The sequence below is a fragment of the Anas acuta genome, chromosome 25 (assembly GCF_963932015.1).
Source record: "Anas acuta chromosome 25, bAnaAcu1.1, whole genome shotgun sequence".
NCBI lineage: Eukaryota > Metazoa > Chordata > Aves > Anseriformes > Anatidae > Anas > Anas acuta.
This window is the reverse complement of record NC_089003.1, coordinates 3,423,195-3,449,813: the sequence shown is the minus strand read 5'-3', so window position 1 is coordinate 3,449,813 and position 26,619 is coordinate 3,423,195. Positions and strand designations below refer to the sequence as shown.

Genomic DNA, 26,619 nt, shown 5'->3' with positions numbered 1-26,619 from the left:
GACTGGGGACAGAGCCCAGCATGGGACAAGTCCTGCGGCCGCCCACCCCACACTCCCAGCCTTCCTCCTGCTGAAGGAATTTCTTTTTCCGCCCTTCCCTCGATTCTTCTCCTTTTTCCCTCCCTCCCTTCCCAGCCCTTTCCCCTTCCCTCGCGGCGCAGCCAGGCACCGAGGGGACTTTGCCCCCCCAAGGCTGAGCTTTCTCCCCGCAGCCTGGAGCAGCTGAAGGATGAGCGAAAACGCTCTTATCTGCGAGGGGAGGCAGGCGCTGTGGGCAGGGTTTGCGCGAAGGCTGCTGGCTTATAAGCAGCCGGCCGCGGAGGGAAGCTCCCTCGCGAGGCTCCGAGCGCAGCTCCCACCGCGATGCCCGTGGCGCTGGGGCTGCTGCTGCTGGTGCTGAGCCCGGTGGGTGCCCTGGAGCCGGGGCTTGAGCCCCCCGATTACGATGCCACCGAGGCGGGGGCTGCCCTCTTCGCCGATGCCTACAACAGAACGGCCGAGATCGTCCTCTTCAAGAGCGTCTCGGCCAGCTGGGATTATTACACCAACCTGACGGCCACCAACGGTGCCCTGCAGGTGGGTGCTGGCACGGGGTGCTGCTGGGGGGGCTCCGGCAGGGTGGGGAGGGCTGGCGGTGTCCCCTTCCTCCCCACGGGTTCCTTTTGAAGCACCCCAAGGTGCTGTCCCGGGACTCGGATGTTTGGCTTGGGAATGGTTTTGTCCCCAAAACTGGCTCTCCGGAGAGCCCCTGCCCCAGTGCAGCAGCCCTGGCCCCGCAGCAGAGCCTGGGTTTATTTTTAGAGGTGTTTCCCTCTGCCCAGAACCTTCCACTTTCCTTCCCCCCCTTCCCAGGCTGGGGTCAGGTGTCAAGTGTCCCCGTCCCTGCCCGGCACCACGTCCCCAGCACTGTGCCGTGCCCCAGCCCCATGGGAGCCCCAGGCGTGAAGGAGCAGTGGGGTGGCACCGGGGCACTCCAGCCCATGGGGACAAGCTGGCTGGGGGGAGGTTGTAGGTTTTGGTGTGGGCTGGAGCTGCTCTCAGTTGCACGAGCTTGGCCCCTGTATGGATGCTCCCCCAGCCCTTGTCATACCTGGGGGGCTGCCACAGCCACGGCGTGGGGACGTGTCCATGGGGACACGGACACGGCGCTGTGTGCAGCTCGGACCCATACACCCCACCCCATGTAGCTTATGGTGCACGGGGTCAGCACAACAAATATGTGACCAGCATGCGTTTGGGAACCTGAGTGTCACCTCCACACCCCAAATAATGTCACGCAACGCCCCAGAGCCCAGCCAGAAGCCCGTGGGCAGGAGGCACATGGTGTGCCGCACGTCTGTCTGTGTGGGACACAGCAGCAAGACGCTGGGGTGGCGGGGGACGAACGCTGCCAACTTGGCAGGACACCCGGAGTGCCCCTCCAGCCTTTTTCGGCCAGCTAACGCTGTCCAGGCACGCACCCAGCCGCTGCCTGGCAGATGTTGTGGCGGGGTTGGGGACCTTTGGGTGCTGCGGGGGCATCCTGGCTTCAGCAGGCTGTGAGGAGGGGCTGGGGAGCACCTTGCGTGGATTTTGCTCGGGGACATTCCCAGACCAGCCCACTTTCCCATGTTAATAAATACCTGAGGATCACGGCTGAGTGCTCGCTGTGATCTCAAGGCTTATCGGGCCACCCTGTTCCCCTCCCAGTAGCTCCCAGATAGTTTTGGGGACAAGAGGGGAAAACAGACAGGACTTTTCTGGCTGCTCTGCCCAAAGCTGTGCCCACTCTGAGAAATGCTCAGAGCACCCTGCAGAGCTAAAAACACCCTGGTGGTGCCGAGCACACCGTTTGCCTGAGCCTGACACAGATGGAGAGGGAGAGGAGGGGATTTGGCCCCTGAAATCAGCCCGTCAAAGGGGCAGCAGAGACGCGTGTTGTGCAATGGGGAGGCAGTGAGAACTAAAGGGTTAACAAGGCTCGAGGTGGACAGCAGGACCCGAAAGGCAGAATGTGGGGGACTAGGTGAACCCTTGGGCCAGGCAAACCCCGCTCAGGTCTATAGCACAGAGGGGCTGAGCCCAGAGGTGTGGGGTCCCCCAGGACCCGTCCCCAAAGACGTTGCCAGGGGACAAAGTGACATGGGCGGGCAGAAGGCTAAATGCAGGGCAGCAGCCCCCGGCCTTGTGGGGATGGACAGAGGGACGCTGGAATGACAGACAGGCGGGCACGGCCGTGGCAAGGGGTCTGGGGCAGAGCCTCTGGCCTCAGCTCGCTCCACCGGAGCTGTCAGGAGAGTTTAGGGCACAAATCGCCTGACCTAACACAGGCGTCTGTTCAAGAAGGAGATGAAACACAGCTGGACTCTGCCTCCTACAGCTCCCTGGCTCAGAAACGGGGTCTGGGAAGGGATAAAACATCCCTCGTGAGCCTCCACGCTTCATGGGTGACTCCCATTGATACAAGGGCATCTTGCTCCAGGGTGGGGGCTGTCGTGTCCCGGTGGGATGGGGAGCTGGGGCTGGATGGTACCGGGGTGAGGGTGGAGGTGCTGGGATGCCCAAGGGGGGAGGTGGGCACCCAGCTGTGCTTTAGGCATCTCCCCTCCCTGTCCCCGAGCAACCTCTGGCCACACCACGCTGTAACTCCCTTCCCTCCCGAGAGAATGTGATGATTAAAATAAAACAACCCAGGCTTGTTGGAACCAGGCTGGAAACGCCACGAATTACAGCTAATGAGCTCCATAAATCACGCTGGGACGGCACGGGCAGCGAGCAGGCGTTCTGCATGTTCTCACTGCGCACTGCCCGGGCTGATGCACTCCCAAAAAATCAGCATTTCCACGCTGGCCACGTGGATGCTACCGCCCGCGATGCGCCTCGCCCCAAAATCGTGGCTGCCGGCTGCAGCTCCAGCTGCCTAAATAACCCCTGCAGTGCAGGCTGCTCCCGCTGTCCCACGGCCCTGGGAAGCGAGGTCGGGGCTGGCAGTGCTGGATAAGGGTAATGGGGCACCCAAAACAGGGGGCATCTCCAGGGGGTTGCATCTCCGGGGTAAATGGGTGCCCCTCTGCAAGGCGAAACCCAGAGATGGGGCTTATAGGGCACAGAGCAGGGGGATGCAGCTAAACGTTGCTCGAGCATGGATATAATGATGCTGGCACAATGGCCCACGAGCACCCAACACCCTGCCCACAGGGCACGGACCCCCCATCCTAATATCCCCATCCCACCCAGGGCACAACACAGTGCCCAAAACAGCCTCAAAATCCACTCCTTGGGTGCTCTGCGAGGCGAGCGGGGGCTGCAGATGTTGCCTCTTCGGCTGGAAACTGTTGTCTCTTTCTATAAATGTCACGGCTCGGGGACAGCCCTGCCTGCCACCGCGTGTCCCCTGCCCTCTGGCTCGCACAACCCCCGTGACTCTGAGCGCGGTGTCACGTCCCGGCGCTGGTCCCCACGTCCCCTCTCTCACCGCGCAGGTCGAGGCGTCGCTGGAGGAGCAAAACTTCACAGAGGCATGGGGCAAGAAAGCCAAGGAGCTCTACGGCAACATCTGGAACAACTTCAGTGACACCCAGCTGAAGAAAATCATCGGCTCCATCCAGACCCTGGGGCCCTCCAACCTGCCCCTGGACAAGCGACAGCAGGTAGGCAAGGCTGTGGTGAAGCCCTGGGAGATGCTTGGGTGCTGCAATTCCCCCTCAAAACCTTTTTTCCTGAGCGTGCAGAATCTGCTGCTGGCCCCTCAGCTGCATTTTGTAGGTTCTCCTGGAGGCTGAAAACTGGGGAAAAGTGATGGAAGGGGGGAGCTGGGAGCTGGGGTCCCACCTTGGGGAGGACACACAGCCAGGATCTGTCCCTAACGTCAATTTGGAGCCACCTGCAAGCAGGGGCTGGAGATTTCCTGCTTACATTGAGCAGCCTTGGGCGTTCCCTGGACGTCGGCCAGGCTGTGCCCATGGCTGGGGCCAGCTGGCCTGAGCCCCCGCAGACACAGCCCAGCAAACAGGAGGGCTGCGGCAGCCACCTGGCTCCCTGTGCACCCGGAGCGGCTGTGACCGGTGGCACAGACCAGCAGCAGGGACATCAGGACAGCCTTCCCCATCACAGCCCCGAGCTTGCGGGGTCCTTTAATTAAATGCGAGTAAAATGCTCGAGGCAGCGATTCCTGAACATCTCCAGTGGCTCCCGGGGCACCTCCCCACCGAAACCCTGCTTGGCTTGCAAGCCCGGTAATACAATCCTCACTGGAGCAGCGTCAGCCCCAGTTCCTTCCCGGAAACCTGTCCCTGATAACAGAAATGATCCCATCTCCCTGCACATCACCCACGTTTCTCCCCGCCCGCAGCCACCGCCGTCCCCTCCGGAGCAGAGGAATGGGAGCAGAGAGAGGGGGACGGCGCGGGGGAATTTCCGTCCCTGGGAATGGGCTCCCCGAGCAGGTTCCAGGAAACCTCCCGTTGCTATTGTTTGCTGTTGTTGAAGCTCACAGAAATAAATACCCTCCCCTCCTCCTGTGGTTTTTCTTTTTTTTTTTTCTTTTTTTTTTTGCCCGCTTAGATAAACAGCCTGTGCCGCAGCCCTTCTGACGAAGGGCGTTATAAATAGCCGTGCTCCGGGACACGGAGGGGGCTCGGTGAGCAGCCGTGCGTGGGCTGTCTGTCCCAAAGTGCAGAAACAACGGGTGACAACACACACCTCACCCCAAAAAAAGCACTGTATAAACACCCCGATCCTCCTTCGGACACACACACGTGCTCCGGAGATGGGAAGTCTTTGTAAATCCCTCCTCAACAGCCCTTCCCACCCTCTTCCAGCCCCAATGCCTTTTCCCTCCCCGCAGTACAACACAATCCTGAGCGACATGGACAAAATCTACTCCACGGCCAAGGTGTGCCCGACCAACGATACCTGCTGGGAGCTGGAGCCAGGTGCGGTCCTGTCCCCAACCCTGTCCCCGTTCCAATCCCCATCCCAGTCCCCATCCCCATCTCTGTCCCCTGCTTAGGGTCTGCTCCTGATGAGCACCCCCAGGCCGTGACTTTGCCCTGGTCCCAAATTCCCATTGGGGTGGGGTTGGCAGGGTCCTGGTCCACATTCATAGGGCTGTCCTGGGGTGCGGATGGCTCGATTTGGGTCGATTTTGCGCCCCACTCCCGCACCTCCTTCCCGCTTGGATCTCTCACGTCCCGTGTGTCCCTTTTGTCTCAGACCTCTCGGACATCATGGCCACGTCCCGCAGCTACAAGAAGCTCCTGTACGCCTGGGAGGGCTGGCACAACGCCGCAGGAAACCCGCTGCGTGCCAAGTACGAGGAGTTCGTGCAGCTGAGCAACGAGGCGTACCGGATGGACGGTGCGAGCGGGATGGGGACGTGGTGGGTCAGGGAGCGGGGTGGGAAGAGGGGCAACACAGTGTCCTGCTCTCCCCATCCCACTTCATCCAGCCTCCATTTCACCTCTGCCCTGGTGTTGACACCCTGGGGAGGGTGCAAAAATCCTACTGGTGCCCAACAGGCCCAGCTCTTGGGGCTGGATGTGGGGCAGCCCCTTGGGGATGGAGCTGGGGGTCATCACTGCCTCCCTGCAGGCTTCGAGGACACGGGCAGCTACTGGCGCTCCTGGTACGACTCAGCCTCCTTTGAGGATGACCTGGAGCATCTCTACAACCAGCTGGAGCCGCTCTACCTCAACCTGCACGCCTTTGTCCGGAGGAAACTGTACGACCGCTACGGTCCCAAATACGTCAACCTGAAGGGCCCCATCCCTGCTCACCTCCTGGGTAAGAGCCAGGGGTCCTGGTGGGACTGCAGAGCTGTGGTGGGATGGTGGGTGGTCCCACTTATTGCTGTGTTTCTCTTCTATCTGACCCACCCCTGGGTCTGCTCTATCTGCTTTCTCTCCTCAGGCAACATGTGGGCTCAGCAGTGGAACAACATCTACGACCTGATGGTCCCCTACCCTGAGAAGCCCAACCTCGATGTGACGAGCACCATGGTGGAGCAGGTAATGGGCTGAGGGACCTGCTAGGGCACCACTGGGAAAAAAGGGGGGATACGTTGGCCAGGGCTTCCCCATAACTTTGATCCTATGGAAGTGGTTGCCCATATCTGCATATGGGACAGCAGAAAAAACATGTTTGGGAGGGGTAGGGACAGAGAAATGGCCCCGTTCCCACTCCAGCAACAGCCAGAGAGGCAGCAGGTGGGAAAAGAGGCAGGCTGGTGTGGTGGGAGCAGTGCTGGTCCTTACGCTGGGGGCTGCATCCCCACCATCACTCATCTCCAAGCCCTCCTGAGACACCTGTCCTGCTCCTATCTCCTGTCCGTTCTGGGCACCAGCCCTGCTGCTTGGTGCTGCTTAGGGATGCTCACCCCATTTCTGGAGCTTCCCATCAGGGTGAGAGGGGCAGGAGCCTTCCTCCTCCCTGTGGTGTTGTGAGAGGATCAGAGGCGATGCCCGAGGCATGGGCAGTCCTTTCCTTGGCCGTAACCTGCTGCCTCCTGCCCTCCAGGGCTGGAATGCCACCCACATGTTCCGGGTCTCGGAGGAGTTCTTCACCTCCCTGGGGTTGTCAGAGATGCCCCCTGAGTTTTGGGACAAGTCCATGCTGGAGAAGCCGACGGACGGGCGGGAGGTGGTGTGTCACGCCTCGGCCTGGGATTTCTACAACCGCAAGGACTTCAGGTGCGTGGGGCCACGCAGGGGCCCAGGGCTACGGGACATGAGCCTCCTCCATCCCCTTGGTGGTCACTATTTTGGGTACCCCATCACCATCTGGGGTAAGGTTTCAGGGCACCACATAGCTGTGCCTTCCCCACTGCTGGGTTTTTCCTCTTTCCCATGGGGTGCTGCCACCCTCTAAGGGTCCTTCCCACTGGGGATGTGCGTGGGCAGACCAGGGACCCTCACCAAGCTCAGGCATCACTCCTTTCACAGGATCAAGCAGTGCACAACGGTGACCATGGAGCAGCTGTTCACGGTGCACCACGAGATGGGCCACGTGCAGTACTACCTGCAGTACAAGGACCAGCCCGTCTCCTTCCGCAGCGGGGCCAACCCCGGCTTCCACGAGGCCATCGGAGATGTCATGTCCCTGTCCGTCTCCACCCCCAGCCACCTCAAGAAAATCGGGCTCCTCAGCAGCGCCACTGAGGACGCGGGTATGGCAGCTGCCCTAGGACCAGGAGGGTTCATGGGACACTGACCATGGCACCGGGAAGGGTTTGGGATGTGCCAGGGCAGGCTGAAGCCTGGCAATGCAGCCCTGAGCAGGACAGACCCTGTGGTTGACACAAACCTTTCAACCATCCTTGGTTTGACAGACTCTACAATTACCCTAAAGGAGGCTGTAGGGAGATGGGAATCGGTCTCTCCTCCAAGAGCCAAGTGATAAGACAAGAGGAACTGGGCTTAATTTGTATCAGGGGAGGCTTAGGTCAGATATTAGGAAAAATTTCTTCACTGAAAGGGTTGTGAAATGTTGGAACCGGCTGTCCAAGACAGTAGATGAGTCACTCTCCCGGGACGTCTTCAAAAAACTTAGAGATGTAGAGCTTAGTGGTTGAATGGTGGGCTTGGCAGTGCTAGGTTAAAGGTTGGACGAGATGATCTTGGAAATCTTTTCCAACTTAAATGATTCCATAATCCTGGTTCTTGTTGCCATGGGTCCATGCACAGACCCCTCCTTGGCTCCATGCGTGACCCCTTCTGGGCTCTGTGGACAACTTCTTGGCTCCATCCTCTTCACCACCACGAGCAGCAGCAATGCTCCCTGGAGCCTTGTCTGTTCCCTTCCCCTCCCCAGCAGAGACTCAAACCGAAAGCAGCACCTATGGTGTTTATTGGTTTTGACATTTCCAGTGTCTCCCCTTCCTGTCCACCCAGGAGCTCACCACGTAGCTCTGCGGAGGCGGCACCGAGTGCTCGCTCAGACAACCCGCCTGGTCACAAGGACAGGCAGCGGGTGACACATCCGCCTGCCAGCCAGTGCAGAGGAGGAGGACTTGTCGCTGCAGGACATTTCCCAGCTTGGCAAGGGTCTGCACGCCCCCCCACACCTCCCAGCCAACACGTCAAACCAGACAGCAGCAGAGGAAACCAAGCGTTCGCAGAGCCCTGCCGCAGGCGGCTGCTTTGCGGAGGAGGGCCAGTCCCGGGTCCTCCTGCCTTGTCGTTAAATCTGTTTCGTGATGGGGAAGCCGTCACAGCAGCCAAAATTGTTGGGCTGATGCTGCACAAACATCACAGAGCAGATGGTCGCTGCCTCAAGGCATCGCTGCCTGACTTGGCGGCCGCGCCACCACCGTGGTGGCAGCCAGCAGCCCGTCGGGGCAGTGCTGCCAACCCCTTCCCGACCCTACAGCTGCAGCTGGGTCTCCAGCTGGTCCTTCTTTAGTCTTCCTTTGCTCAAGGTGAAGGGGAAAGCAGATGTCACCATCACCTGTGCTCCGCGTGGTATGGTGGTGACTGCCCCAGGTCTGGATCCAAACCAGGGCAGCCTTTGCTTTGGTGTGCCAGCCCTGGGGACCAAATCCCTTTCACCCTGAAGCCCCTGTAGGGTGAACGTGTTAACAGGGAGCCCTTAGAGTTACCCTCACCAGAGACTTCTCCAGGCTTCAGGCAAGGGGACACCAGGCTTGCCACTCCCATTGCTCCCGTTCAGTAGAAAGATGTGTTGCCCCAAGCAGAAGCTGCAGCCAGAAACACCTCCTGTGTCCTGTGCACAAATTTCTAAGGATCACAATTACATGTTGAAATGTTATTCCAACTTCTCATCCATCTCTCCTCACCCCACTGCCAACAAAAACCCAGTGACCATAGTGCTGCCTGCCAGGGCTCCTTCCCGACCTCATTCGGGCTCTGTTTCATGCAGAGAGCAACATCAACTACCTGCTGAAGATGGCCTTGGAGAAGATCGCCTTCCTGCCCTTTGGCTACCTCATCGACCAGTGGCGCTGGAACGTGTTCAATGGCCACACGCCCCCCAGTCGTTACAACTACGACTGGTGGTATCTGAGGTAGGGGACAGTCGCAGAGGGTGGATACGTGCATGGAAGCTGAGGGTGTGCAAGGATGGAGGGTGGGCAGGAAGGAAAAAGGGGGCCATGGAGATGGCTGGAGAAAGATGGATGGAGGGGTGGAGGGGTGGAGGGATGGGAGGGAGGAATGCATAGGGGGGTGGGTTGAGGAACGGAAAGACATGGAAGGACACAAATTGTGCAGATCTCTTCAGCACTGTGCCTTCTTTTCCTGTTCCCTGCCTTGGTTCCTCTGGCTCCCTCTTTCCAGCTCATGCTCTTGTTCTCTGTTGCCTACAGAACTAAATACCAGGGTATTTGTGCTCCGATTTCGAGGAACGAAAGCAACTTCGACCCTGGGGCAAAGTACCACATCCCTGGGAACACCCCTTACATCAGGTAGAGGAGGTGCTGGGAAGGGGATGGGGGCTTGGGGCAGGGGGTGTGGGGACCCCAACTCTTCAGGCAGGGGCTGGGATGCATTGCTCAAGACACAGACACCATTCAACGCTTGGGAGCACAAATGGTGGGGAGCAGATGTGTGGCAAGGTGCCTTCAGCCATGCCCTGGGACTCACCTGCTTTGTCTCCGGTGCTCACCTTCACGGGCTTCCTCGGCAGGTACTTTGTGAGCTTCATCCTCCAGTTCCAGTTTCACAAGGCGCTGTGCCAGGCGGCCAACCACACCGGTCCCCTACATACCTGTGACATCTACAACTCCACAGAGGCTGGAGCCAAACTCAGGTGGGGACAGAGAAGGGTCGGGACAATCGCCATGGGCAGATGTGTGCGTGGAAGCTGATGGTGTGCAAGGAAGAAAGGAAGGAAAGAAGAAAGGAAGGAAGGAAAGAAAAAGTGGCCATGGAGATGGCTGGAGAAATAGCTTTGCAGATGGATGGATGGATAGATGGAAATACAAGGAAGCACTGGGGTGGGGTGAGTGGTCCTCACCGGAGTCCTGCTATTGTCCCTGTCACTAGCTCCCACCCAGACAAGAGGTCACTAAAGCATGTTTGGTTCCTGTAGACTCCCTGGGCGTTAATGAATGCATGAGAATATGGTGGAAAGTATTCAGACCCCAGGCACAGGATATCTGGGGGGGCTTCAGAGGCAGTTTCCAGGCTCACGTCCCTCTCAGGAATAGCATCTGCAACGCTTGTGAAGCAGAGACACCACCACTGCTTTTCTCCCATCCATCCTCCGACCTAATGCTGGCTCTTGCTGTCCCACTCCTCTGCAGGGAGGTGCTGGAAGCTGGGTCTTCCAAGTCATGGCAGGAAATCCTGTTCAACCTCACTGGCACGGATAAGATGGACGCTGGGGCCCTCCTGGAGTACTTCAGCCCTGTCACCACCTGGCTGGAGGAGCAGAACAGCAAGACCAATGAGGTGCTGGGCTGGCCAGAGTTCGACTGGCGTCCCCCTGTCCCTGAAGGCTACCCTGAAGGCATTGGTAAGGCCCAGCTGGAAGGGTTTAGGGCAGGCAGCTTGTCCTGCGATCCCATCCCCTCTCCCGTGGGACACCTCCACCTTCAGCATGCTCCCAGGCATCCTTCAGCTGACCTGCAACTCTGGGACGTGTTCAAGCCTGGTGGAGAAACCTCTTGAAAGTCCTCTTGCAAAACGGACTTCCCCTCTCTTTCCTCTTATCTCTTCCTCTAGACAAAATAGCAGACGAGGCACAAGCTAAAGAGTTCTTGGCCGAGTACAACAGGACGGCCGAGGAGGTGTGGAACGCCTACACTGAGGCGTCCTGGACCTACAACACCAACATCACCGACTACAACAAGGAGATCATGGTATGGAAACAACCCAGGCAACAGCCACGGCAGGCAGCTGGTTCCCATTGCAAATGAGCTCTGAAAGCCAGGACAACCCCTGTCCCTAGCAGAGCTGTAGATGAGAACCCCATTCTCATCCAGAAGGTGACTTGTCCATGAAAAGTCCTGCCACGAGGTACCCCCAGGGAAGCCACGGGGAGGTTGTCAGCCATGGCAGGGCAGGTGGTGCTTGTGGTGAAGGCCCGTGTCTCAGGGAGCTCCCTCAGGTAACTCCTCTCCTGCCTTTGCAGCTGGATAAGAACTTGGCCATGTCCAAGCACACCCTTGAGTACGGGATGAGAGCCAGGCAGTTCGACGCCTCCGACTTCCAGGACCAAACTGTCACACGCATCCTCAAGAAGCTGAGCGTCATCGAGAGGGCAGCCCTGCCTGAGGACGAGCTGAAGGAGGTGAGCTGCAAGGGGACAGGGCAGGACGGGCTGTCCTTTGCCACTACCCTGTGGGAAGACACAGGCTTTGCCCAGCTTTTAGGAAATGGCCCTGGGCAGCTGCCCCTGCCCCTGCAGAAGGTGATAGTTTGGTACCTTCTGCACAAAAGCAAGACCCTCACCTCCAGGATTTCTCACCCAAAGGTTGCCTGCCCCAGCCTGCTGTGGGGCGCAGCTGCTTGGGTGGCAATGGCACATTGCATGCTGGCCCCATACTTCCCATAGTAACTCAGCTTTGATTCCTTCTGGGGTCATACTTGACCTGCCAGGACAGTGTGGAAGGGGCCGGGGGAACATCCCAATGGGCTGTGTTGTTCCCCAAGAGCAGGAGCAAAGTTAACAAGCTCACACGATTCGATTTCCTTTGCAGTACAACACCCTTCTCTCAGATATGGAGACCACATACAGCGTAGCCAAGGTCTGCAGGGAGAACAAAACCTGTCACCCCCTGGATCCTGGTAAGACCTGGCAGGGTGCTCAGCGAGTCATCTGCAGCAGGCCCAGGAAGGAGGGATTCTTCATAGGGACGTGGAGAAGGGTCATGAAGGGGCCTTTCCACCTTCTCGGTGATGGCCCCTGAGCAGTATATTGGGTCTAGCATCGTTGCATCAGGCTAGCCCAGCCAACGCCATCATCTGGCTTCACTGCTCTCTCCTTAGACCTCACGGACATCCTGGCCAACTCACAGGACTATGATGAGCTCCTCTTTGTCTGGAAGGGCTGGCGGGATGCTTCTGGGAAGAAAATGAGGAACAACTACAAGCGATACGTGGAACTGAGCAACAAGGCAGCTGTGCTCAACGGTCAGTGTCCTGCTCCTTCAGAGACACACCAATGTCTCAGCACCCCATGAGCAGAGAATTGAGTTGATCATCCAACTCAAAGCCAATATCTTGAGGGCATAGAGGTCCCAAAACTGTCATTAGGTCCCCTGTCCCATAGGCATGGAAGGACCTGGGGTGTCTGAGTGGCAAGACAGACTCTTGCCCAAGAAGGGAAGTGTCTGACAGCTCCTTTTGCCCTACCTCAGGCTACACAGACAACGGGGCTTACTGGAGGTCCCTGTATGAGACATCCACCTTCGAGGAAGATCTGGAGAAGTTGTACCTGCAGCTGCAGCCCCTGTACCTCAACCTGCATGCCTATGTACGCCGGGCCCTATACAAAAAGTATGGAGCTGAGCACATAAACCTGAAGGGTCCCATCCCTGCTCACCTGCTAGGTAAGGGCTTTGCGGGGACCTTGAGCAGAGCTGTGTCTCCCACCAGGCATAGCTTGCTGCAAGTCATGCCAGGACCTCATGCTTGCATTGCCCTCGTGCAGGCAGTACAGGGACTGGTGACTGTGCAACCTGGCCACAGACAGGGTAGCCCATCCTGAAAAGTGGGGAGTAATGGGTTGTCTTTGTTCTTCTCCCTCCATCTTCCTCCTGCTCTTCCCAGGCAACATGTGGGCCCAGTCATGGTCCAACATTTTCAACCTGGTGGTGCCCTACCCACATGCCACCAAGGTGGATGCCACCCCAGCCATGAAGGAACAGGTCAGTGCTTTTACAGTCTGCTCTGGAGACGTCCCCTGGGACCCATCACCCTCTGGCCGCTGCCAACACCCCCATTGCTGAATGCTTTGATGCTGCCAGAAACTTCCATGACATGCCCCTATTCCTTCCCCATCCAGATTTACCAAGGGCTGGGCCCAACAGTAGTTGCCATCAAAGACCTCCCAAGCCTCCCATCCTTCCCACAGCCTCCAGCACCCACAGGATCCCCCATTGCCCCTCACCGAGTCCTCCATCTGCTCTCTCCCCAGGGCTGGACACCCAAAATGATGTTTGAAGAGTCGGACCGTTTCTTTACCTCCCTGGGCCTCATCCCCATGCCGCAGGAGTTCTGGGACAAATCCATGATCGAGAAGCCGACGGACGGGCGGGAGGTGGTGTGTCACGCCTCAGCATGGGACTTCTACAACCGCAAGGACTTCAGGTGCCTGCAGGGAGCGAGTGGTGCCCCTGGCTCCTATGGTGCTGGGGCAGCATCTTGGTGGGATAAGGGCACGTGGGATGGTGCCACCACGGTGTCCCTTGCTCAGCAGCTGTGGCAGCCCCTCTCTGGCACTGCCACTGGTACCCAAGATGCTGGCATTGATGGCAGGAGTCCCCATAGCAGGGGGAGGGCAACTTATACCTTACCTGAGCTGCCCAGAAGATGCAAAAGCTGACAAACATGGACAGGGAATGGGCAGGGGCAGAAGGAGAGGCAGAAAGACAGTCAGGGACCAACCCCATGGAGCAGGACCAGCATCAGACCTGGGGAGGGGACACGTGGAAAGAGACCAGAGGGAAACATAGGTGGTTATGGTACCGTAATGGGGTACGGTCGTTCTTGGAGACTTTCACCCCAGCTCTGCCCTTTCTTTTCTCCCCACCCCATGTCCTCATCCAGGATCAAGCAGTGCACTGTGGTGAACATGGATGACCTGATCACGGTGCACCACGAGATGGGCCACGTCCAGTACTTCCTGCAGTACATGAACCAGCCCATCTCATTCCGCGATGGAGCCAACCCTGGCTTCCACGAGGCTATTGGGGACGTTATGGCCTTGTCCGTCTCCACCCCCAAACATCTGCACAGCATCAAGCTGCTGGACCAAGTCACAGAAAACGAAGGTGAGCTGGCATGGGGGCACCCCACGGCACAGGTGGGGGCAGCTGGGGATGCAGAAGGCCAGGATGGGCTGGGCAAGGTAGAAGGGGACACGCACGGTGGCTTGGTATGCAGGGAAGAGACAGGATCTGATGGGGACCCTCTGCCCCTGGGCAGAATGACCCACACAGGGTGGAAAGGTGGGCACAGTACCCCCTTGCTCACACCTTCCCACTCTGGACAGAAAGTGACATTAACTACCTGATGAGCGTCGCCCTGGACAAAATCGCCTTCCTGCCCTTCGGGTACCTCATGGACCAGTGGCGCTGGAAGGTGTTTGATGGGCGCATCAAGGAGGACGAGTACAACCAGCAGTGGTGGAACCTCAGGTGTGCTCGAGCTCAGACCCCTCTTTGGTGCAAGGTCCTTGGCCATCATCCCACTTGGTGTTTTCTCCCTGTGGCCCAGGTGGCTGCAGTGGGACATGATGGGATAACACAACCCCTTACCCTGTCCCCACACCCCGCTGTGTCCCCTCCTGGCTTACCCCACCTTCTCCTCCCCAAACTGAGCTAATTCTCCCTCTCTGGCCCAGGCTGAAGTACCAGGGCTTGTGCCCACCAACACCAAGGTCTGAAGATGACTTTGACCCTGGAGCAAAGTTTCACATCCCTGCCAATGTCCCCTACATCAGGTGAGTGAGCAGGGCTGGGAGGGACACCGCTGGGATAGGTGAGCCCATGCAGAAGCAGGGACCTCTGATTCAGGTACTAGCAATGGCACCTTGTTTCATGGCTGGAGGGACACCTGGTGGTGCCCATCCCAAAATACTGGGTATATATCAACAGAACCTTAGAGGGAAAGGCTGGATCTAGGGGAAATTTCTCCTTGTCCAAGGGAGGTGGGCTCAGCCACACAGGCAGCTATAAAATGCACATTAAAAGGAAAAAATGGCATCAGCACATTGGACCAAACTGATGCAGGTGGAGATCCAAAGCCAGTGATACTCCTCCAGGTTGGGATTCTGCACCTGGAGGATAAGGGGGAGCACATCCTCCCCCTGCACAGCCACTAGCAGGGTCTGTCCCTGTGTCCTCACCCCTCTGTGGCCCCTCCAGGTACTTTGTCAGCTTCGTGATCCAGTTCCAGTTCCACCAGGCTCTCTGTGACGCAGCTGGGCACACAGGGCCCCTGCACAAGTGTGACATCTACCAGTCCAAGGAGGCCGGGAATCTCTTGGGGTAAGTGCGGGCAGGGCAGAGCCAAGACCTTTATGACCCCAAATACCTTAAAGTCAGGCCACAGCTCTGCAGGACAGCAGAGCCCCTGGTGCTCCATCCTCTCCCTGCCCCAGCAATGCTCCAGTCCCTGGCCCTGGGACATGGGGGACCCTGGCTGGGTGCTGCAGCTGTGATTGCAAAAGCAGCCACTAGATGGTAGCTGGGCCACTGGCAGGTGGAAGGCTCCCTCCCTCCTCCTCTTCCTCCTCTGCAGCCCCCAGATCCTTAGGGAAAAGAGCCCCCTTGCTTCAAGGGAAGCACCTGTAAAATTAACCCTTTCACCCACAAACTGATCTGCATCAGTCTGGGCTCCCTGGAAGGCTTTAGGCATGTAAAACCCCATATCCCACATGCAAAACCTTTTCCCCCACGCTCTGGGCTCACAGATACCAGAAAGCAGAGACCGTGCCCCAGGGCTGCTGGCACCAGGAGCCCCAAGCCCTGAAGGCAAGGGCTGGTGGCAAAGGGGCAATGGGGAACCCACTGGAGCCGATTTTTCCCTCGCAGGGAGGCCATGAAGCTGGGTTTCAGCAAGCCGTGGCCTGAAGCCATGCAGCTCATCACGGGGCAGCCCAACATGTCAGCAGAGGCCCTGATGAGCTACTTCCAGCCCCTCATGACATGGCTGGTGAAGGAGAACGAGAAGAACGGGGAAGTCCTGGGCTGGCCTGAGTACGACTGGACTCCTTACACGGGTACGTGGGAATGGGCTGAACACGGTGGGTCCACGATGGGGGAGAGTTTGGTCCTCTCCAGGGTGGGGATGGGGCTCACAGCAGAGATGGAGCTGCCCTGGTGCCCCTTGGCCACCCCAAAAACCACAGGGGTTTTGGATGCTCCTCCTTGACTTCCCAGCAAGCTGGGTCTAAAGGAGACAAGTCACCCAAGAGACCAGCAAAGGAGAAGCTGGTGACCCACCACACCCAGCCCAGAGCCACCAGCACTAACCACGTCCCTCATTTCTCCATTTTCCAGCTGCTCAAAGCCAAGCTGGCTCCTCCGACCGAACCGATTTCCTGGGCATGTCCCTGAACAGCAAACAAGCCACAGCAGGTGGCTGGGTCCTGCTCGCCCTGGCACTCGTCTTCGTGATCACCACCATCTTCCTGGGCGTCAAGTTGTCCTCGGCAAGGAGAAAGGCCTTCAAATCCAGCTCAGAAATGGAACTGAAATAAGGCGGACACCGATGGGGGAGCACAGACAGGGTACGAGCGCAGGCACTCGGGCAGGCTGGTGGCAATGCTGCGGGCACGTTCGCCCACGAAGCCATGGGTTTCCACAGCCCAGGACTCCTCTCTCCAATCAGGTTGGACTTTTTTTTTTCCACTATGCAAGAGCCAAAGCAGAAAAGACCTATTTATTTGTCAGCGTCTGCATAAGGGGGAGAGAAATTCAGGCACCGGCAGGCACGGAGCCATCACGGGCTGCCCCCGTGCCTGGGGGGCGCAGGTCCAGCCCAGGCACCCACCATCTATCTCCGACCCCTATGCCAGGGTGGCCAAAGCCATGGGGGCTTCAAGTGACAGAGGGCAGGCTTGGGAAGGACAGAGCACGTTTGTGTCCTCTGTCCATCCCTGGTTTGCCCACTGCTGGGCTGTTCGCTTGCATGGATGAAAAATAAACCCATGTCTTGTTACCCCCAGCGCAGCAGCTCGGCTCCTTCTTGTGGGTGGTATCTCCGTGGGGTGCTGGGCTGGTGAGAATACAATTTCCTAGGGGTCAATGTGGCTTTTGGGGTCTCCTCCATCCCCATCATGAAAGCTCAGCATCCCTTTATGGCAGCACCATCGCCCCCTAAACATTGGCTCCCGTTGCAGCTGCTGTCTCAGGGTTTCTCCGTAGGGCATAGACCTAACCGAGGGGCTTCATTAGGGGCAGAAAACCCCAGCTGAGAAGTGGGTTTCCAGAAAAGTCCACGCCTGAGCTGTAATGAGGGTTGAGGGTCACCAAGTCCAAGCAGGGACAGGGCTCGAGCTCGCGGCTCCAGCACAGGGACGATGCGCGTTTACGTAAGGGCCGGGGGGGCTCTGAGGTCAGCGATCGCCTCCCGCTCCCCAGCTCTGATTATCTTGGGATCAGCCGTGCTTGAGGCTTTTTTTCCCCGTCTTTCTTCTGCTTCTGTAAATAAAACTTCGTATTTGTTCTGCGGTGATTAGGTGCAAAACTAATCCCAGGCCAGGGATTATTGCAGCCTTAAAGAGCTGCGATCTGCTGCAGCCCCAAGCAGGAAGGGAAATGAGGGGACGCAGGGCAGATCACGCCATCCCTCTCACCCGATGGCCTCCACCCTCAGTCCTGTCTTACAGGGGGAAACGGAGCCCCGAGAGGAGCAGAAGGCAGGTGTCTGCCCGCCCACGCTCGGGTTTGTGTTTGTTTGCTTCCATCTCCTACGCCCACGGGGAGGCGAAGCCGCCGGTCGCGCATCTTCCCGTTGCAATCCCAGGGCTGGGGGAGCAGCTGCCCCAAATGCCCGCACCCCACAGCAGCACCACCCCTGCCCCTCCTTCCCAGCCACGCGATGCCCGTGGAGCAGAGACCTTGCAAAGTGCGAGCTGGGTTGGAAGCCAAGTTTGCTTTCAGCCCCAGAAGGCAGGCTGCTGCAGGTGCGCTCCATCCAGCTCAGCTCCCCGCTGGTAATTTGTAGCCCTGTGGCTGCTTTCTGCACCATTAACGGAGGTCTCCAAGGTCATCAAGGTCTTGCCAGCTTCAGGAAGATTGCTTTCTGGAGAGGAGAGAGCCACACTGAGCACTCCGCTCAGGGACTGCAATACACGCTCAGCCCTATCTCCCCATCAGAGCCCACACGGGAGCTGCCGGTGTCCTGGAAGAGGCCACGACTAAGTGGTGGGTGATGGAAACACAGAGCTGAAGCCTCCTGCTCAGGGACAGAGAGGCAACACAAGCCAAAGGTCCATCCAGGAGATGCAGGAGGACACCAGGTTACCTCCAGCACAGCTCCGAGCTCCCACCAGGAGCAGGACAGGGCACGCAGCTACCTCCAGCCCAGCTCAAGATGAAATGAAGGTCCTGAGCTGAGCTTAACTGGAGCTGCTGAGCCGTGGGTGGGGGCACAGGTGAAGCTTTCCAGGGCAATTAAGACCCGCTGGTGCCCTCAGGGCTCTGCTACCCATCACCAGCGTTTTACAAGTTACCTTTAAAATGAGGATGCTTCACCTCCCCTGTTGTGATAACATCTGGAGAGATTTTGCTGCCTTCTGGCTTCTGCATCACGCTTCCTGCTGAAATTAGGAGGCTTAGCAAAATTACTCCCTAGGAAAAAGGAATAAAAAAAAAAAAAAAAAGGAAAAGAGAAAGAGCAGAGAAAGAGGAGATTCCCTTTCAATTCACAGAGCCCCTCCAAGGGGAGCTCAGAAAGCAGCACCCCAGGCCTGCGGGGGCTGTGCTGGGGATGCCTGCGCACAATGCTCCTAGAGAGCAGATTTGCTTCAAAACCACGCACATCAAAAGCAAAAACCACGCTGGGTTCCCTTCACCAGCCTGGAGACCCTTTGGGCACAGCGAAACCTATTTTCCTTTTTTTTTTTTTTTATTTTTTTAATGCTCATTATCCTCACTCACCGTGCTGGGGGAAGGTGACTGGCGGGGGGGACCCCACGTCCCCAGCGGCTGGCGGGGGCCCGGCCAAGCCGGGTCTATTCTTAGCTGGTAGGTGGCCGGGCGGGAGCAGGCAGGGCGCGCGGGGCCGCGTTCCTCACATTCCCTTTCCCCGGGGACAAGGAGCGCCTGGAAAAATGCAGCCGCGGCTTGGCAGCACCCGGCACCCAGGGGCCAGAAGCAGGGGCCAACCCCGGGCAGGGGTCATCAATGGGGGGGGATATGGCACGGAGGGCATCCTGTGGGTGGGGTGGGCTAAGATGGGGTCGGCAGACCCCAAATCCTTGCCCAGGAGCCCAGGGAGGCAGCCAGAGATGCAGGAAAGCATCGGGCACCCACACGGGTACCCCACGCCTGGAGGCACCTCTGTGGGGCTGAGTGGCGCTGACCCCTTGCCCCATCCATCCTCCCACTCTCCCCATCCATCCTCCCAACCCCAAAGACAGTGGGGGATTCACAAGCCTGCCCCGTGCCTCAGTTTCTCTGTCTGTGCAGCGTGGACGTGCCACATCCTGGAGCTGAGCTCCCTTGTTTTTTCATCCCTCTGCTGAACGGGATTTGGCCCCTGTTGGGAAATAACCCCCCAGGACTCAGTTTAGTGTCACTGAGACCTTCCCGGGTTTCTGGCCTCCCCCAGGATGGCACTGGGGAGAGCGCAGGGTTAATTTTGGCTGCACATCCAACTGGTTTTGTGATTTATTTTTTGTACTTAGCTAACAAACAGTGTCACTGGGAAAGCTTGGGGAAAAAAAAAGATTTGGAGGGGTGTGGTGGAGGTGGTCGAGGATGACCCCAAATCCACCCATGCCCCCTCCCCAGCTGTCCCCGGGGGCCACAACTCCGGCTCCATCTCCTTCCTCCGGAGCTTCTTCCAAAAACCAAGGGCACGAGGGGTGCCGGGCAGGGGGGACCCCGGCGCCTGTTTGGGGACAGCCCCGGTGGCCGCCAGCAGCTTTGGGGACTGCGGAAGTCCCATATCTCTGTCCTCAGCCTCGCTCTCCCGCTGTGCCTGCAGCCCAGCTCTGATTACCGAAAGGTGGAGGAACGCCGGCTCGCGGCTGGCAAACATTTCTCCCGGCAGGCGACAGCCGGCAGCTGATGGTTTGGGATCCGGGTGGGTGCTGAGCCCCTCGTCCTCACCCAACCACCCCAAATCCGCAGCCCCTTCCGCGGCCGTGCCATCCCCATCCAACACAGCCGCCCCTGTCTGACGGCCGCGGGTGGGTTATAATTCCCTGCACTGCGCAAATATTTTACTTCCTGGCCTTATCCCGCGGAGTCCCCCGGTTCCCCACCTGCCCGGCAAAAACCAAACATGCCCCGGTTGAACCCGAGCTCAGCAGGCACAGATGGCTCGTGGAGAAATGATGGGGAGGGGCCGGGAAGGGAGGGCACCCCTGGGAGCACCCAGGTTTTTTTTTTCCCCTGGATATCGGGTGCTTTCCCATTGATTGCCTGGGGTGTGGGAAGGAAGGAACGAAGGGGAAAGGAGCAAAACCTCCAAAAGGCTCCCTGAGGGGGAGGAAAGAACTGAGCGAGGGAGGAGGAGGAGGAGGGGAGCGGGGCAGGGAGGGGATTACTGCTCGCTGAATTAGAGGGGGCCCTTCAGCTGCCTTGAACAGCAGGAGAATTTGCCCGGAGACCCCAATTCTTCCTATTTGGGATAGGCTGTAAGCACGGGATTAACTGCAAGCATATGCTTAAGTCCCGGAGAAGCCAAGGGAATTGAAAGGAGTCTGGGCACGGGGCACTCCTCAGGAGGGCACAGACACAGCCTCACGGATCAGCCAGCTCTGCCGGGATGCTCTGGGGGCACTGGGAGAGCCGTGGGGTACTGGGAGAGCCATGGGGGCACTGGAAGAGCCACATGGAGATTGGGAGAGCCATGGGGGCACTGGGAGAGGCCATGGGGGCACTGGAAGAGCTATGGGGGCGCTGGAAGAGCTGTAGGGGAATTGGAAGAGCCATGGGGCACTGGGAGAGGCCATGGGGACATTGGGAGAGCCATGGGGGCACTGGGAGAGCCATGGGGGCACTGGGAGGCCCCTGAAGCTCAGTCCAGAGAAAGGGATACAGAAGCTGCCCCACTGCCATGGCCGGAGGGGGACAAGGCTTCCCGGGCTCGCCCCACAGACCCCAGCTTCACAGAGGGGCCAGAGGGGCTGGTCCTGTGCCCTGCCCCATGCCCAGAGCCCCCCCCCAGTGACCCCGCGCTCCCCTCTGGGGACCCGATCAGCTCCGGCGAGGGCTGCGAGCCGTCACGCGCCCACAGCACCCGGCACATCCGCAGCCACGTGCCGTGCCCACGAACAGCCCGGGCTGATTTATGGGATGAGAGGAGGGCAGGAGGCCAACCTTAAATCCTGACTGCCCGGTGATTAATAATCATAATTATCATCATATTAGCCATAATAATAATAGTTTTCTTTTCCCCGCGGAGCCGGACATCCAGGAATCTCGCGGCCGTTTCGTAAGGCGGAGTGACCGACGTCCCCATTTTCTGGCGAGGAAATTGCGGCACAGAGCTGTCTCCCTCGAGTCACCCAGTATATCAACAAGAAAACAGAGAAGGCAGGAGCCTGGACTCTGTGTCCCTCTCCCTCCCCCATGCTATTAAGCTGCATCTGTGTAATATAGAGCAAAATATCCTCCGCGACTCGCAGTAAATCACGGCAGAGGCAGCGTGCGGAGTGGATGGGGGGGAAGATAATGGGTTTTTCACCCTCTCCAACAATGGAATAAGTTTTTCTCTGCTGGGGGAAGGCTGACTTCTCTGACAGGCGGAGATAAAAGCAGCGGCAGGGCTCTGAAATGGGCTCTGGGAGCACCTGCCGTTGCCCACCCACTCTTGGTGCCGGCCCCGGGGGCAGGAGGCAGCCCCGGTGGGCACCGCAGCGGGTCGGGTGCCCCCCGGGCAGGGCCAGGTCCCCATAAGTATTCCTGAGGTGCGCCGGAATATTAATTGAAAACCCCAGCAAAACACTCCTGCTGATGCTAATGGCCCATAATCCTCTTAGTCCAATTTCATGCCTGAAAAATTGTGCGTGGCGAACTCACAACGGAGAGCCCCTCGGTGGGCGCTGCCCTGAGCCGTGGTGGGCTGGGAGAAAAGGGACAAGGACCCCTTGGAGGCACGGAGAGGTGGCAGGATTGGTGCTGAGCCTGGGGCTCTGTCCGAGCATCTCCTCTGCCAGGGCAGCCTGAGCCCCCCAGCCCACTTTGTCCCCCCCCCCGGCCCCCCAGCCCCATGGGGCCGGATGACCCGGAGCCCAAGCGTGACCCCAAAGCCCCCCGCCCCCCTTGGACCCTCCACGTCCCATGGAGTCCCCGTGTCCCCCGTGCCCCCCAGGCCCCAAAGTGCCTCCCCAGTGCCGAGCCCCCCCCCCGAGCCCGGCCCTTCAGCACCGCGCGGGTGGACAGCGCCGGGCGCGGGGCCCCGCCCGCCCCAGGAACCCCCCGGACCCCCCCTCTTGGGATCCCTCGGGAACCCCCCGACACCTTCCCTGCACCCCCAGCCTTGCCTCCATCCCCCTGCCGCCCTGCACCCCACGTCCCACCACTCCCCCCCCCCAGCTCTCCAGCTCCCTCTCCCCTTTTTTCGGGCACCCCAAAGCCCCCCCCTGCACCCCACACTTCTCGCCCCCCCCCCGGCTCTGCCCCCGCACCCTTGCAGCCCTACAACTCCTCCTCTGCCCCTGCGCCCCCCCCTCCACCCCCTGCATCCCCTCCTCCACCACCCCCGGCACTCCAGCGCCCACCATCACCCCCCCCGCCACCCCCTGCACCCCATCACCAGCCTCCTGCACCCTCCCCAGCCCCCAGCCCCCCCCAGCACCTCCTCCTCCACCAGTCCCGTGCCTCAGCACCCCCAGCACCCAGCACCCACACTCCCACCAACCCCCCCGCCTCCAGCACACCCTATTCCAACACCCCAATCTCCCAGCGGCCCCCTGCCTCAGCACCCCAAGAACCCCACGTCCAGCACCCTCCAGGACCCCCCTGTCCCATCACCCCGAGGACTCCATCCCCACCACCCCTTTCCCAGCACCCCAAGGACCTCACCTCCAGCACCCCCCAGCACCCCCCAGCCCCAGCACCCCGAGGATTTGGCACCCAGCACCCTGCAGCCCTCCAAGGACCCCACCTCCAGCATCCCCAGCACCCCCAGCACCCCACCTCCAGCACCCCAAGGACCTCACATCCAACACCCTCCAGCACCCCAAAGACCCCACCTCCACCCCCTCCAGCACCCCAGGGACCCTCTTCCAGCACCCCAACTCCAGCACCCCAGCACCCCCCCGCTCCCCCCACCCCAGCACTCCATCCCGGAGCCCACCGGGGCTGCGGGGCCGCTGCCGGCAAGCGCTGTGCCGGGGGCACCGGGGGGCAACGGCGGGCACCGGGGGGGGACCAAGGGGGGCCGGGGGGGGGCAGCTCCCCACCTTCCCTCTGGTGCTGTCGACAGCCACCCGGGAACCTCCCGGCGGGCCGGGACAGCGGTGACTAAGCACTTTGGGGATTTCTACTCTTCCAATTTTATTCTTTTCTTTTCTCCCCCTTTCCAGCGGAGCCTCCCCCCTTCCTCCCCACACACACACACACACACACTCCCCCTCCACCTCCCACCCCCTCCTCCTCCTCCTCCTCCTCCTCCTCCTCCTCCCCTCCATCCTCATCCTCCCCGGCCGCCCCCGCCCGGGGCCGGGCGCGGCAGGGCGGGCGGTGGGGTTCCCCCTTCCGGCCGCCGGGAGCACGGGAGCCCCGGGCCGGCTCGGCTCCAGAGCTCGGCCAGCCCTGGGGTGAGGCGGAGCGGGGCCGTGCCGTGCCGTGCCGGGCCGTGCCGTGCCGAGCCGAGCCGCTCCGGGCCGGGCCGGGCCGAGCTCCCCGCCGCCCCCGTGGGAAGTTGCGCTGCGCCCAGGGCGCACCGGGCGGCGGGGAGATGCCGGTGCGCAGGGGCCATGTGGCCCCCCAAAACACCTACCTGGACACCATCATCCGCAAATTTGAAGGGCAAAGTGAGTACCGTAACCCCCCCAAACCCTCCCACCCCGCCCCGCTCCCCGCTCCCGGTACCGGTCCCCGTTCCCCCCCCCCCCCCCGCGGCCCCCAAACTTCGGGGCGCGGCGAGGAGCAGAGGGGGGGACAGGAGGGAGGCCACCGGCAGGGTGTCCCCCGGGGAAATAAAGGCTCCTCCGTGACCCCCCCGGGGAGGGGGGGGGCGGAGGGGTGGGCGACAGCCAGGCACTGTCCCCGCGGGTATTTATAGACAGGGCGACACCAGGGGACGAGCGGTGCCGGGGAAAGGGGACACCGGGGACCCCCGCGCCCCCCCCCCCCGGGCTGGGAGGGGGTCCCGGGGGTGGCAGGGAGGGGGCCCGGCCGGCAGCCGGGTGTCCGGCGGCACAGACGGGTTCGCTGCTTGTTTGCCTTCAACTCCGCGCTGCTCCGAGGCAGCCGTCCCTGGTGAAATGTTGCCATTTGCTGTTGCTCCGAGTAATCCCTTTATATGAATTTTTTTGGCTGCTTTTCGTGTCAAATATAGCAAAGAGTTCGGGCGCCTCGGGGAGCTCGGGGGTTTGCACGCCGTCGGTCGGGGGCCACGGCGGGGGGGGGGGAGAGAGGCAGCGGGGGGGCTGCGCTCACCTTGTCCAGGCACACCAAGGGGGCCGTTTTGTCCCTATGGGGCTGGGGACAAGGGGAGGGGAGCGGGATTCCCCCCCCCCCCAGTTATATTTGGGTCTCTGCAGTGGGGTGCTGGTGCACCCCTCCTCCCAGCACCCCATCTCCCCGCGCTTTGTCCCTGGTGTCAGAGTTTTCCGGCTGGGCGACCGTCCCTGCGGGATCTGCTGTGGCAGTGAGTGACGTGACCCCGGGGACGGGAAGCGAGAAAAACTGTCCCTGGATCCTATCAGCCCCCGCTGGGACGCGGCGGCTGGGGGGCAGCGGGGGCAGGCGGCGAGGCGTGCCAGCGGGGAGGCAGCCAGGACCCCTCGGCCCCGCAGGCTCCCTGCCTGCACGCTGCCAGCCACACTCCAAAATATTCCCCTGGGGCAGCTCAGAGTGTAACAGGTGTTGGGGGAGACCGAAACGAGCCCCCCCCGTGGCACTTCACCCTCCTTTATTTGTGGGTGCCCTCACCCTGCCCCGCAGCCCTCATGGGTGCCGCAGCACCCAGAGCTGGAGAGCCCGGGGCACCCTCCCAGCCGAGCACAAGGGCAAGGGCAAACCTGCAGGTGTGAGCAGGGCAGAAAGCAAATTTTGGGGCAAAAACACCCGCAAGGAGAGCTGGCTGCCCAGCTCGTCCCCACGCCGGCCTTGGGCATATCCCTGTGCTCGGTGCGGCGCGCTGCCAGCGCCATCAATTCTGTCCTGCGCCAGCACGGCCCCGATCCGGCCCACGGGGCTGGCACTGCATGGGAGATGTTTATCGTGGGTGGTGCGCAGGGTTTGGGGGGATCCCTTCCCTGTGCTGCCAGAGCAATTGGGGCAGAGCGGGATGGGGCAGGGGATGCAACTTGGGAACCCACTTGGGATGTGGGTTTTGCGCTCTTTGCGGTGAAAACCCCGAGAGTGGGAGCCCCCCACGAGGGGCCACCGAGGGCTGACGCAGGAGACCACGGAGCCGGCATCCCCGCTCCCCCAGGGACTCCGGAGGTGACATTAAGGGGAGCCCCGATGTGTCAGGGGGGGCCCCCACCCCGCCAGGTCCCGGTGCCGCAGCCGTGCCGAGGTTTCTCCGCGTTGGAGTGAAGCCGGCGCTCGGCTCGGGAGAGCAGCGGGGCTCTGGAGTGCGCGCACGCTGCAGATGCCATTCCTGGGTAATCCGGGAGATTAATTGGGGTCTGGGCCGGGAGGCAGCCTCCAAAGGGACCCTCTGCTCTGACCTGCCTCCGGCTCCAGCCCGGGAGGATGCCAAAGGCTGGGGGAGTGCTGCAGGGGGGGACGCAGCCTTTTCCATCAGTGCACATAGACCCCCGCTGCCACAGCCCAGCAAAGCCTCTCCTGGTGCCCAGCACCCCCCGATCTTGTGGAAAAGCAAAAAAAAACAAAAACAAAAATTGAAAAATCAAAGCTTGAGGCTGGGTCTCCCCCAGGAAAAGGGGCGAAGGGGCTCCATCCAGGCTGGACACCCCAGGCTCAGCAGCGCTGCGAGTCACCACGGCACGACACCAGCTTGGCCCCAGCCCAGCGATGCGGATGTGCCGCTCCCTGCCTCAGTTTCCCCCTTCCTCCACCTGAGCCCCGGCCTTCTCGAGCACGTGGGCCACGCAGCGCAGCGGGGTCTGCGTTTCAGCTCCAGCCCGAAGGCACAATTATCCCATAAAACATTCGGAGGATCATTAGTGCGGCAGGTTTCAGCCTGGCTTCCCGCAGAAGCCGAGCTCACGCCTCCTCTTACCTCTTGCCTGACTTGAGTCAAATCTGAGCAAGGGTGGGAAGTGTCTGAGATATCTCGGGTCTCCGATGAGCTCCTGGGCTGAGATGGGCTCTGCAGCTCTTCCCCATGCCTGCTGGGGACAGATTGCCCACGTTTTAGACAGCAGCGAGTCCTTGTGCGTTAGCAGGGAGAGGTGGCTCAGGGCACTGCGGTGGCATTTTAGCAGGGACCCTTGTTCAGGGGTCCCCACAGCCACCAATTTGGAGGAAACTAGGGGGATTTTCGCTCTCTGAAGAGCAGGGCAGCACCCAGAGTGCTGTGGGCTGGTGCCAGCAATCGTCCTAAGCACCTCTCACTGGTGGCACTGGGGAGCCCAGCCCTGCACAAGCCCGGGGTGCCCTACAGCGGGTGGCACCTAAAGTCCCCAGCACCCCCC

General features: G+C 60.3%; 2 protein-coding genes and 1 long non-coding RNA gene across 5 annotated transcripts in view; 2 read left to right on the top strand and 1 right to left on the bottom strand.

Moving 5' to 3' along the window:
• Positions 1–297: 297 nt before the first annotated feature.
• On the top strand, positions 298–16,832 carry ACE (angiotensin I converting enzyme). The gene is made up of 25 exons (XM_068660972.1): positions 298–576; positions 3,462–3,629; positions 4,826–4,913; positions 5,194–5,337; positions 5,572–5,763; positions 5,890–5,987; positions 6,496–6,668; positions 6,921–7,144; positions 8,857–9,001; positions 9,302–9,400; positions 9,622–9,744; positions 10,241–10,452; positions 10,662–10,798; positions 11,071–11,229; positions 11,639–11,726; positions 11,928–12,071; positions 12,299–12,490; positions 12,711–12,808; positions 13,078–13,250; positions 13,710–13,933; positions 14,155–14,299; positions 14,506–14,604; positions 15,029–15,151; positions 15,698–15,885; positions 16,166–16,832. Exons 1-25 carry the CDS (start codon positions 364–366, stop codon positions 16,363–16,365), a joined length of 3,849 nt encoding a protein of 1,282 aa, XP_068517073.1. The 5' UTR covers positions 298–363; the 3' UTR covers positions 16,366–16,832.
• Positions 15,017–22,040, bottom strand: LOC137844523 (uncharacterized). The gene is made up of 2 exons (XR_011089932.1): positions 18,078–22,040; positions 15,017–17,908 (listed from the first exon to the last, which is right to left on the bottom strand). It is a non-coding gene; the product is annotated as an uncharacterized lncRNA (long non-coding RNA).
• A 1,465-nt stretch (positions 22,041–23,505) lies between these two features.
• The window catches only part of KCNH6 (potassium voltage-gated channel subfamily H member 6), a 30,940-nt gene continuing 27,826 nt past the window's right edge, over positions 23,506–26,619 (top strand). The window contains exon 1 of one of the 3 annotated variants that reach the window (XM_068661013.1): positions 23,506–23,820. In XM_068661013.1, coding sequence (XP_068517114.1) covers positions 23,745–23,820 — 76 coding nt within the window. In that variant the 5' untranslated portion in view covers positions 23,506–23,744. The remainder of the gene's footprint in view (positions 23,821–26,619) is intronic. The other 2 variants (XM_068661012.1, XM_068661014.1) reach the window with 2 other exon arrangements.

Bases quoted from the DNA above. Each gene is read 5' to 3' on its own strand.
- ACE (XM_068660972.1), top strand. From the start codon at position 364: ATGCCCGTGGCGCTGGGGCTGCTGCTGCTGGTGCTGAGCCCGGTGGGT. The intron at 9,002-9,301 runs GTAGGGGACAGT...TGTTGCCTACAG, and splicing joins TACGACTGGTGGTATCTGAG to AACTAAATACCAGGGTATTT. The intron at 9,401-9,621 runs GTAGAGGAGGTG...CTTCCTCGGCAG, and splicing joins GGGAACACCCCTTACATCAG to GTACTTTGTGAGCTTCATCC.